Below are 12,399 nucleotides of genomic sequence, written 5' to 3'. Positions count from 1 at the left end.
TACACAGCTCTCTCCCCACTTTACGTGACAGTAATGACATCAGCTGCTCGAAAACTACAGACCTCCTCCCATTTGAAATAATTTATTCATTAAAATCTATTTCTTGTCATCTGAATCTTTTAAATCCTGCCTTATTATAAGCCTTCAAATACCTGATCTAAGGCAAAGATCGGATGCCTTCCAGCCACTCAAAAATACCGGATATGAGCAACCCATGAATGGTAATTGGTCAGGACAGTGAATTAATGCACACAGATAAAATGAGGTATTAAAAGAGAGGAAAAAAAAAATCCTACAGCAGAACAAGGACTGAGGAGGTAGTTTTGATCCTGGATCCTGATCTCTACGTGTAGGGAAAGAAGAGAGAGGATTATGGCACAGAATGTTTAACACAAAGCAGAAAGGAAACCTACCATGCCTTGGAGTAAAACAGTGTAACACTGAGCCTCAGTGTTTCCTGCCACTGTTCTGACATTTATCCATGTTATCCACATTTTCTCTACCCGTAACTGTTCATTTGAGGTGTATTTGTTTTCACCAATAACCAATCTAGTTGAAGTGATTGTATTTTTTTTAGCTTCCTGACTTCCTTTGAGCATAGCTAAAGACTAGAACTAAGTCAGCTGGAAATAGAGCTTAAGATCAAGACCTTTTCCTCTGCAAATCGCCTATCATTTCTGATATGTTGCATTAATGCCCACAGAGTTCTGCATGAACATTCTTAGTTCTGCAAGACTATTGTAATATATACACCTTTGCTTCACAAGGAGAGCAGAGGAAATAAACAATGAAAGAAGAAAAAGAATTCAACAGATTATAAAGAGGAAAGCAAAGCAGAAGTGTTTAGCAAAGGCAGATAAGAGTTCACCTACCTATGGTTTATCCAGTGTGGAATATTGTAGTCATCACCCAATGTGGAGTCGCCAGGTCCACAGCGATTATGGAGCTGCGAGGAATTCAGAAGCATAGCAACTACTTGTGTCTAGCTAGTCACAAAATAAGTAACATTTCTAGTAGGAGCACAGAGAAGGAAAAGCAGCGTGCATTACCTTAAAGAGTGGTACAGCATGCAATGGTTGTTCTCCCATGCATACCAAGTCAACACCTATCCCTGTAAACAAAGAACAGTGGAGTTCAGCTATCTACCAAGTAGGGCTGATATGCTAAGCCAAAACAGATCAACAATTTGAGCTGAAAGCCCAATCTGTATTCCTATCAGATTTTAAGATGTAATTATACTGAAAATGGTAGTTAACAGTCCTGTGGTATGGGGACAAAAAAAACAGTGCCAGTGGGGATATAAGAAATGTTTCTTCTAAACTAATGCAAGTTTTTCCTTTAAGGAAAGGTCTGCACAGACTGATGAAATTCTCTATCACAAACAAAAGAAATTAAATGCCTATAATTTCTCTGAAAATCTGCCCATTTCAATATGAAGTGCGAACACAAGTCTTCCAGCTGTAACCCCCTTTCCAGAGTACACAAGTTACTATAGATACCTTTTCATAGCAAGAAAAAGCTAGAGCTTTTCCAAATCTATCTGTTTGCCTTCATAAAGACTGCACAGTAGCACTACTTATTTACCATTGTCTATCATCCGCTGTTTGGTTAGAATCATAAGGAGTCGATCAACTTCAAATACACCCACACCAGGTGTGATAACCACAGACATCTGGCCAGTCCGATCAAAGTTCCGGTTTATGTAATGCTTGTCAAACACTAAGAGAAAGAATTAGGGAATGCTTTAAAAGAAAAAAGATGCTGGATGTTTTGGGGTTTTTTCTTCAGAGTAAGGGAGGTGACTCTCTCAACAGCGGTATTAAACAAGTTTCCACAAAGCACATGCAAGCATGAGAAGGCTTGTATAGTCTTGTCCAACCAACAGATGTTAATGAAGGTACAGGAAAGAGAGGAGTTAGGGCAGAAGAGAAGATGGGAACCAGATATATAAAAAGGAGTATTTTTCTCATATGCTTAGCGTTTCCTTTTTAACATCTCAAAAAAAACCCCACCAACCCCAAAACCAACAGACAAATCCCCAAAAAAACCCAACAAGGTAAAGCCCATCACTAATTATTTTAAATATCGTCCTGTGCTCCCTCCCATGGGAGTAACAAGACAGCAATTAAGGTGACAGAATGACATCTGATGTGCAGAATCACAAAAAGCAGATCCTTTCCAGCCCTTCAAATCCATCTCCCTGCTAAACAGATGGATCGGCTTCACCTAAATCACGTTTAATCTAACCTGATTTTGAAATACTTCCATAATTTAAAATTTCAACTTTTACTCCAAGAGGTTCATACAGATACACAGCTAGAAGAAAAAGTTTCATCCTAACAAGGTCCTGTTAATGGTTCCTGAAGCATGAAATACCCAAAACTCAGTTATATGACAGCCATTAGTTTTCCAGAGACAGAAAAAACAATTTCTTCTGAGGCTGAAATAACAACTTAACCACCTAATATTCCTCTCCTCTTCACACTGTTAAGGAACAGGCAACAGAAGTCCACACCCATTTATTGGCAGCTGCTTTAGTAGTTCCTCCCCTGTATATTTTTATCCGTTGTTCATAACTTACCATTGAATGAAAGATTTATGGCCTCCAGGTAGTTCCCTTGTGCCGAGGTAGAATTGTAACCTGGAGGAAAGCCCTCTGGACAAGTGTTCAGAAGGAAAAAAAAGGAAAAAATCATCATCTCTGTATAAACTATCTTTTAAAACAAAAACCACACCCTAAAAAACCTCCCTTGCAGTGTAGTGTAGCAATTGTAGTAAATCCTACCACTCCAACAAACTACAGGCAAAATTGGTATCAGTATATCTCACAGAAAAACCCAAGCAAAATAGCTTAGCCAGGAGAAGACTATGTAGCACAATACCAGACTCAACTGAAACTAGAGAGTTTACAGACAACAACAACAAAAAGAAAAAAAAAGGGTAAAACCATGGGAAAAGAGGATTCTTGTACCTGCTTGCTCCAGTCGTACCAACACAGGATACTGGATGAAAAGCTTTTTAATGGTCACAAGCAATGAAGTCCACTCTTCTCGTCTCTCATTCTGAACTACAACTCTAGAAAGAGCACAACTTAATGAGGACCATGAAAGGAAGCTATGAAGAGGAAGTGAGAAGGGATGAACAAGCTATAGAAAAAGGAATGCCCAAAAGGTCAGTGTTTCTTCCTTCTGCTAGGCAGCATGTTACAACTACTGCATACTTGTAGCAATCACTAAGGTGTAGACGCACACACAAAGTTGGGCACATCCCCAGCGAGAATAATCTCTCACTTCTAAATAGGCGATCAGTATTATATGCCATATAGCATCACTGTTCTGCAAAGCGGTAAGATCATTAACAAGTCCAAGTTCAGAATCAAGTGACAGCTTCAAAAGCTGCATCTGTTGTGACCACCAGCCAAAGAGCCACAGTACCTAACTGGGAACACTTGTAGTTTCAGCAATGGCACCATCTGTTCTTCAACTACTCAAGAACGTAAAGATTTGAAAAATAGCCAAGCCTTATGCAAAAACTACTCCCAACACTACAGAACGTTTAAGTTTATCAGCAATTGCAACAGAGCACAGACAACACAATATTCACATGCACGCGGAAGACTGACTTAGCAAATGTGAGTGTGCACTCACAGATGGAATGGGGACTACTCATCAATTTGCTGCCAGTTTCAGACAGTTTTTCACTATCTTAACTCCTTGCAAAGTCCTACAGTTAATAACATAATATTCTCCACACAGGTTGCATATACACAGTGGGACAAGAGGTGAAATAACTGGAAGACATACTTGTAAAAATCTTCATAAAATCTTCCCTCATGATCCTGCCGAATTGATGCACGATGTGTTTCAGGAAACTCATCTGAAACAGAAGCAAAAGCATGGATTATCCTATGCTCTTGTATAGAAATGACTCGTCTTTTCTAGTAAGGAGTTGTTACTTCCATTAAAAAACAAACACTTTGAGAAATATCAGATCTCCCACACAATATTAAAATTGCTTGTAAAACAGTATGACAGCTTGAGTACAATGAGGAAAATTTGCCATATATTCTTCTACGTAAGGTTGTCACTGCAGTACTTTCATAAGAATGGCTGTCTATCCACTTGGTAGGGAATACTTTGGACACGGGCATAAAAAAATAGGGGAGAAAAGTCACTGGCAGTCTGTGACCAACTTTCAAGAGAGAAGGAGATAGGCTTAAAAACAGAAACATGAAAATACAGAATTTACATACCTATAGATTTTGCTTCGTAAAATGTTCTAGAAAATAGAACCACTGTCACTTCATGGCTGCAATTCTTCTCCTGTCCAGGAAGAACAGATGAAAAAAGAAAACCTTAAGCATCACAATTAGTAGAAACCTGTGTATAAACACATATAGTAACACCCTCTTTCCCCTCACACCTAGGACCAAAGGTAACTAGAAAAAGGTAAACTGCTGTATTAATATATCTGTATGAGTACTGCATATGCCTCTGTGAAATAACACAATGGTCTGTCCTGCAGAGTCTGTGCTTCTAGGCTATATCACATTTAACAGGAGCACTCTCCACTAGTCTCTAAAGAAAGTCCTCTCTGTAGTTGTCAAGATACAAGATTTTTGTTTAAAAAATAAAGAGAGTTGACTCAATTTGTTTATACATACTCATGGCAATTTGATATTTATTACTGTTTAGAGAGATACCCCTAACAACTCCAGGGAAATAAAAACCTAAAACTTCATTAAACAGTTACAGTGTTAATGTATGCAATGGAATTAAACTGTAAGGAGCACACTGGCCACCCCCTGGAAAGGAAATGCGTGAAATGAAGGGTCTTCCTCAAGCTGGCACATCAAAGGGCTCATTAAGATGGCAGTGACTCGTTCTTTCAGAACACGATGAACTCAGTCAGCTATTTACCTTCCATTTTGTGAAGAGGTCAGCAAGGAAACCGTTCACAGCTTTCTCAAAGTATAGGTCCCCTGCAAAGTAAACATTTCCAAAGCATCAAATAGCACCAGTTACTTCAACTATGGGGTATATTAACCCTGAGATTCTAGGACAATTATTTTTATTAGAATCAGAGCAGCTGTGTGCATAATGAATGCTAATATCACTAAAGCAAAGATGATAACAAGATTAAAAAGCATGACTATGTTTCAGAGAATGTAAACAAGACTCTTACTGTCAAAAGGATCTGACTTTTAAATTCATTTTCCCAACACATTCGCATCATGCTGGGAAAGCATCTGTACTATCTTTTAGACATAGTACGCACAACTGATCCCCTGCTCAGTTTTGAATAGTTGCCCAGTTACATATGCCTAAACACATGGTCAAAGGAAGTGGCAAGAGGTTTGCTAAAGAATTAAGCCAGAAAAAAATAGGACAGTGTCACAGAGAAGTGACTCATTCTTAATGACTACAGTTTTTATACTTCTAGCTGACTCTACCTGGGCTAAGGCAGGGTTTTTGCTTCCTCACTAAGCCAAAGTGAAGAGAAATCTAAAACATCAAGGTCCTCTTTGCACAGGACTTCCATACACTTCCAGTTTCAGAGTTCACACAGGCTCGCACCTGCCCTCATCACCAAAGACATTAATATCCACAGAAAACCTTTCCAAGGTTCACAGTCAGTTGGTCCCCTTGATTTCACCACTGAGATAATAATACTCAGGCCCTACAGGAGGGACAGGAAAATTATGGAACACCCAGGAGACACGAAAACGTAGCACTGCAAGTAAGGATCTAAGGTGGCACCACAGCGCACCTCAGAGCACTGCCTAGGCCAAAGGCGGGATATTTTAGTTTTCTAGTCATGGCAGAAATAAATAGTAGTGGCAGTTTTCTAGTAGGGACAGGAAGGATAGCTGCTGCCATTCACAATCAGGCAGGTCAGTTACCTACATACCGTAAATATCAAAATCCCACATTTCACAGCTCATCTGGATAAAAATATAAACCATGGCAGAAGTGGAGCGGAAGACCACCTGCAAAGGAATGAAAGACGTTATTTAAAACAAGGTGCATTCACTAAAAGGGCCAAATGCAGAAGCTAACTATAGAGCAAATTATATGACTGTGCCCACTGCATCATAGGGAATTTCCCCTCTATCAAGATGGCATTTCAACAGCCTGAGTAATCCCTAGTGCTGCCAGCGCCAAAGAGTTGAACTCTACTAAGCATTCATTCTCCTGAATTGATTGCCATTCTTCACCTTATAACACAGCCATTTCAAATGATCCATAGACATCTGCAAGCAAGATAGAATTACAAGAAACCCAGCAAGGAAAGGAAAAAATTCCTTTCCCCTGTTCTCTGAAATCTTACCCGGGTGTCCTCACTGATATATCCACAAGTGACTTTCTCATTCTTTACCCACAGTTCACCTGCCTGCGCCCTGGAAGAAAAGGAGTGCAGAGTATTTGCTAACCAGAGTGAACATGAAGATGAGAGAATCAGTATGTAAGCAAATAAGGGATGTACCAAAATGTGCATTCAAGGATGACTTGAAGACAGACTAGAAGTTTATTTGGTTAAAATCTGATCTTTAATCCAAAAGAAGTCAAACAGTTGTTTCCCTCTGCATCTGCACATGTTCTTGTCCCTTTCTCATCTCAACAGCAACTGAAGTAACGCTCATCTGAACTATTAATACATCTTGGGGGGGGGGGGGGGGCCAGGAATATTTTAAGAGGTAAAAGGAAAATTATTTGGTATTCATCAGAAGCAACATATGTGGCTGGCTGTCCAACTATCAGTTTCTTCTATCCTGGATCAGATAGAAGCCCTCCCCCACCCCATGGTGCAGACAGAAATGTGTGGAAGAGTCAGAGAACAATAAAACATGAAGGATTATCCAGAGAAGGGTCTCCAATCGGATATTCTGGACTCATTAATTTAAAATCATAAGCAACAGTAAGCCTTCAGAGGAGTCACTGACCTGATACCGGCAAATTCAACTTTTTGGGTGACGTATGCACATGTGCTGACCTAAGAAAGAATAGTTACAGGTGTTAAAAGCACAGTAGGCTCAGAGCGAGCAGACCAATTTATAAAAAAGTCCAAAACATTCATTCTCAAACATGTGACTTCTGCCATAAAAATCACAAAAACCACTGAGCATATTTACTATTAATGCCTCAGCCTACAGAACCTCTGCAACAGACAACAGAAAATAATTTTTAAGACGTATGAGCTTTTATTGGGTTCATTTGTCTAATTTGCTGCCCTTATAAGAGCCAAAGACTGCACTTCAGAGATGCAAAAACAAAAGAATTCTAATAGGTGCTTATTAAGTGGTACTATCAGAGAGGGGATACTTCAGCACACTTCTACTTGAAAAACATTTGGATTCAATTCCTTCCAAAGGTAATAAATAAATCATTAAAATTCAGAATATAAGGAGAAAAAAAACCCTCAACAGCATTTTCAGTGTTGAAGGCAGTAATTAATATTACTCAATGGAGTAGGAAATGATGGGACTATTTTTTTCTTTAACACATTTACATCCATTTCCTGAACTCTGATGTAGTACTTGCAGCACGAGTTCCCAAGAGTTGCTGACATGGGTCTCATCCCCAGTTTTCTGTATTTTGTAAAATGCTTATTTTCTTTTACAGCAAGCAAAAGAAAAAGGTACATAATCTCCTCCACCCTACACAAGGACAGTAGAGGACTTACTAAACTTTTCTTCAGTCGCCACATATCCCCACGCCCGATATACTGATCTTTAAAGGTCAGCTCCACCAAGTCCAAGGTCACCTCCTGGGAAACAGAAGAAAAACAGTGCTAAGATTTTACTGGTTGTTTCTAAGTAGTACACTTCATTCTATTCTTTTAAGAACCAAATGGTACAGGGAGAGCCATTTTAAAGCAAGTCAATACTCCTAACAGACGCAAGACAAGAGGGAAGAATAACTGCCAAAGTTGTGTGTGTACCTGGAACTACTGTGATGCACAATGTGACCAGAAAAAGCCCAAGGACTCAGTCTGTGCTACAAGTCTTGGTGCAAATTGGAAGCACAAGTAAAACAAATTCCTTCCATTGTTCATGACATTAGGGAAGCCTCATTTCCTGCAGATTTTTGCCCTGTGCTGAATGTAAGCTCTGTCTGAAGCTCTTTTCTAGTTGGGGCATTTACAAGAGATGCCTCTCTTACAAGTCTCTCTGGTGTCAAATAATGCAAGTCCACACCATGGCTCTTCTTTTAACTAGGCCACATACTGTTTCTCTTTACTCTGCCTGGTTATCTAGAATTTCAGGAATTTAAAGATATTTGAAATTTCTAAATTTCTGTAAGGCTGTGTTGAAGCTGGTCCATAAACTTCAAAAAGAAAGCAGGGATGGTAGGGAGAGAATAAAGAGATGCACAACAAACAAATAGTTCAATTGCCCAAGCCTCATTTTCTTCGGAAAGGAGGCTAAATACTTTTCAATAAAAAAAGAAATGCCTTTTTTTTCGCAATACTACTGCAGATGGAAATTCATAGGGCTCTGATTTGAGCTAAGTGAAGGGACAAATGGAAAAATGTTGCAAAGCCACCCACCTTTGGGTCAACAACATTCACGTGGACGTCCTGGTATGGCCGCAGTCGGAACACTTGTGCAACTGTCTGATCCACACTTATAGTTTCTGCCACAAAAATGAGAAAGGACAACAGAGAAGTTAACATCCCCAGAAGGTTTCAAGTGGTTTACAAGTACAAAAGCAATACAGCGAGACTGTCATGAAACACTTAGGCCCTCAGCAAAAGACAACAGCTTCTTTTCAGCTATGGTCCAATTTAAGAGTTGTTAAAATCAAAGTAGACAAGATAAATTCAAAGTGTAGGCTTAATTAATTCCTGCAAGAAGAGATATACAACCGGTCAGAGAACACAGAAACAAAAATTTAAGGCTAAAAAGCCAATTTTGTTTAAACTGTACCCCACATTACTCAACAAAAAACAGATTTTAAATTGGCTATTCATTTTCTAATAAAATTATAATCCTTCCATTCCTAAATAGACAAAGCATTGCTTTTCTTACAAAGTTAAAATATATGCATTAGTCAATCACAGGTACAGCCCAATCACATAATCTTTGTCTATGATTTTATTTTACTAAGCATACTACAAGTCTAGGGTTTTACCTTTCTGCAAATCTTCCTTAAGTGACTTCACTTGTAGAAGCAGGGGGCTAGCATACAAAAGAGAAAAAAAGGTAGACAAGTTGAAATACCAAGTCTACTCTGGTAAATCACTATCTCAAAACTATTTAGTAACACAGAACATGCGATAAGCTAAAGAGAAACATTAATATTTTCTGGAAAGTTTCATCCATCATCCTTTCTGCCTGTCATCCTGTCTTGTTCTTTATACCTATTATAATTACAAGGTACTCTTTAGGTAAAGATGATACTCTAAATGGGAAAGCAAGTCACACAGGAACTTCTCAGAAACTCATATAAGTATACTCCTACTTTTCAGATAAGCCAAATACAGGGCTACAGGATGAACACCTTCATATAAGAAGGTTTATGTTTTTATAGCTGGCCAGGAAGCATTAATTTTGCCTAGGATATACTACAGGGTGGAAGAATAACCATTAGGTAACAGTAGCTCTATAAAGAGGATAAAGACATTGTAGATTTTATATTCAGGTGCTGCTTGCCCTATGGAAGGTCAGCAAACTAACGCCAAACACAAAGAATTCCACAAAATTCAAGGAACAGCTCCAGCTATAGTTATCCCCTTTACTCTTCTTCAGGAAGAAAAAAAAACACAGCAGCATCCTGAAGCAAAGTTATACCAGCAATAAGAGCCTCTCACTCTAGAAGCCACTGCACATGAACACGCCTTTTCAGTGCTCTAACCACACCTGACTGATATCGGCAAAAAGAGAATTCACCTGTATTCATCATTGGGATGTGCAATTTCCACAACATCTCCCAGCTTGATTTGAAGAAATACTTTAGGATTCACCACCAGTTCATCATCTGCAAGACACAAACGAATGAGGAAAACTGCAATGAACAGATATATACCAGACACAGATGGCTGCACATTCGTATGCAATAACTTACTCCACGTTAATACACTAGCCCAGGATTAACATGTCAGCAATGCATTATATTCACTACGCGACAGTGCTCCTATCCAGCCACTTCAGTCTGGGCACTCTTGTGGGCAAAACCTTTTCTTTCAAATCACAGAGCATTCACAAAAGATTTGTTCAGTAAAAGAGCATGCCTTAATTAGGCAAGCAGACTCTTCTTTTGTATTTTTCATATAACAAGCATCAGCAGGAAAGCAGATATCTATAGAATCTTAACAAGGTTTATTATACTATGATTTTAAGTCTAGAAGTACGGAACAATCAAATAAATGACATTTTTCTTAGAACACAGAAACACATCTACACGCAGTCACAAGTCACTGACTTGTCTGTCACTTATTAAGAGTGACTAAAATACAAAGTTAAAACAAAAGTGACATAACAAAAGGGGAAGAGGCAGAATAAAGCAATTTGATTTTATAGGTATGATCTCATTCTGTTCTGACAAATGCAATTTTATTCTGCTGTATCTTGCTATTAAAAAAGAGCTCTCCAAACTCTGACTGGTTAATACTGCTTGTAAAGTCAAAGTTCCATCCTCACTGGAAAAGACCAATAAATTGGTTAATTGCTTTAATTAAGTAAGAAAGTGCTGATCTCAGTTATGAACCAGGAGATACTGACCGCTGCCTCCAAAACCCTTCTTATGTATGACGAGCTTGTACACCTTGTTAGTTCTCATCTTGAATTCCAGTTCTTCTCAGCTGCTTTGAGTTGAAGACATCTTGCATATCTAATATGGAAATGAAACCACAGATCTCTTGTCATTACAAACCCATTCTTTATGCTCTGTGCATGAACAAAGGATGTCATACCACTACATAGCCAATGCCCCACCTGAAAGGCAGACACATTACAAAGTTTAATAAATATCAGACTAAAAGTTCAGTAACAACTCCTTCTACAAGCACTCCTGTCAGAGCTAGGACCGCCGTCTAAACCTAAATTCCGAACCTTGTGTTAAATGCATTGAAATGAATACCCAGACTTATGCCCACTGCCAATTCTATCCTGTTTTTTGTCATTCCATCTTTTTCACACGTCTTTTTCTACGTGTTCCAAAGATACCAGAATCCACGACTGGGTGATTTCACACCGAGGCAGCCGAGCCGTGCCCAGCAGAGGGCAGCGCTACAGACGCAGAGGGCCGTGCAGACATCTCAGTTTGAGGCACTGCTTTGCATTACTTTAACTGCATCAACCGCCGCATTTTTTTCTGCCTGCCATTTTCATTTAAAATAGAGCATATTTCAACGGAGAACCTTTACTTTTACAATTTACTCTTTTTAGAAGTGCACTTAAACCGGAAATTATCAGTAGAAAAAAAGGTTTTCTTCATAAAACTATAGCCACATTATTAAATTAAAATATAAGCTCTTTTAGTTATATTTGTTGCAACTGTACTCTTACACCAAATCAAAACGCAGAGGAACTTATAAGTGTGCCTTTCAAATAGACCAAAGTACTGAGCTTGCAGATGTGCTTTCCAGAAAGTCAATTCATTTACCGAGCTATAAAGGCATGGTGCGGAAAAAAAACCCGTACATCCAAAGTTTGTTAAAATAAACTCTGTAAAACCTTTAAACTTGTAATGGATGCGGGTCTGGAAGAAACAGGCGCTCGGCAGCAGCGTGTAACGGCAGGACTCGCACCGAGAGCGCCGCAGGAAAGCGCCTGCTGCCCCGCACGGGTGAAAAGGACAGCGAGAAAACTCCATGCATTTACGGCCCGCTCCCACGGTCACGGCCATTAGCCCAGCTATGGCCACGCCTGCGTTTCTTCAGGTGCAGGTCCACAAAACTGAGTTAGGAGCAAAGTAAGACGGCCGAGTTTCTCCCCCGGAGCAGCTGCTAGGGGCGGTCTGGCAGCAGCGGGGCTCGGCGGGGGCCGCTACCCTCAAGGGAGGCGGTAACGCGGAGCGAGCAGCGCGGCAGCCCGCGCCAGAGCCCCGCCAGCCCCAGGGGAAGGGGAATGGGGCGGGGAGGGGGACACCGCGCAGCCTCAACGCTCCGGGCCGCTCACCGGCCGCCGCGGGACGAGCCAGCCCCCTAGCAGCGCCACCAGAGCCAACCTTGCTGCGGCGGGCCTGAGCGCAGCCCCCACCCGTTCCAGCGGCCGCAGAGCGGGGCGAGGGACAAGCGCGGGGCCCTGACCTCCCGGTCCCGTGTCCCCCGCCGGCGGCCGGCCGCAGCGGCACCGTCCCGACGAGACGCTTCGAGCAGCGCTCACTACTTCCGCATCCGGGGCCGCCGCGCCAGCACGTGACAACCACCACCGAGACGGGTAGGAGGGAGCGGGCC

The 12,399-nt window shown here is 40.7% G+C and overlaps 1 protein-coding gene across 16 annotated transcripts in view; it reads right to left on the bottom strand.

Moving 5' to 3' along the window:
• The window catches only part of DEPDC5 (DEP domain containing 5, GATOR1 subcomplex subunit), a 46,848-nt gene that overhangs the window by 33,424 nt on the left and 1,025 nt on the right, over nt 1–12,399 (bottom strand). For 7 of the 16 annotated variants that reach the window (XM_054844936.1, XM_054844941.1, XM_054844933.1 and 4 more), the window contains exons 1-17: nt 12,253–12,351; nt 10,724–10,832; nt 9,893–9,980; nt 9,135–9,181; nt 8,551–8,636; nt 7,684–7,767; nt 6,944–6,993; nt 6,331–6,400; nt 5,911–5,989; nt 4,920–4,981; nt 4,253–4,322; nt 3,804–3,876; nt 2,972–3,075; nt 2,582–2,656; nt 1,585–1,719; nt 1,050–1,111; nt 873–946 (exon numbers count right to left, since the gene is read on the bottom strand). In XM_054844936.1, the coding sequence (XP_054700911.1) occupies nt 873–946; nt 1,050–1,111; nt 1,585–1,719; nt 2,582–2,656; nt 2,972–3,075; nt 3,804–3,876; nt 4,253–4,322; nt 4,920–4,981; nt 5,911–5,989; nt 6,331–6,400; nt 6,944–6,993; nt 7,684–7,767; nt 8,551–8,636; nt 9,135–9,181; nt 9,893–9,980; nt 10,724–10,781 (1,217 nt within the window). In that variant the 5' untranslated portion in view covers nt 10,782–10,832; nt 12,253–12,351. Of the gene's footprint in view, nt 1–872; nt 947–1,049; nt 1,112–1,584; nt 1,720–2,581; nt 2,657–2,971; nt 3,076–3,803; nt 3,877–4,252; nt 4,323–4,919; nt 4,982–5,910; nt 5,990–6,330; nt 6,401–6,943; nt 6,994–7,683; nt 7,768–8,550; nt 8,637–9,134; nt 9,182–9,892; nt 9,981–10,723; nt 10,833–11,606; nt 11,663–12,121; nt 12,355–12,399 lie in introns of those variants that run through there. The other 9 variants (XM_054844927.1, XM_054844935.1, XM_054844932.1 and 6 more) reach the window with 7 other exon arrangements.

The sequence above is a fragment of the Grus americana genome, chromosome 16 (assembly GCF_028858705.1).
Source record: "Grus americana isolate bGruAme1 chromosome 16, bGruAme1.mat, whole genome shotgun sequence".
Lineage (NCBI taxonomy): Eukaryota > Metazoa > Chordata > Aves > Gruiformes > Gruidae > Grus > Grus americana.
The sequence above is the reverse complement of the archived record's forward strand: the minus strand, read 5'-3'. Positions and strand labels throughout refer to the sequence as shown.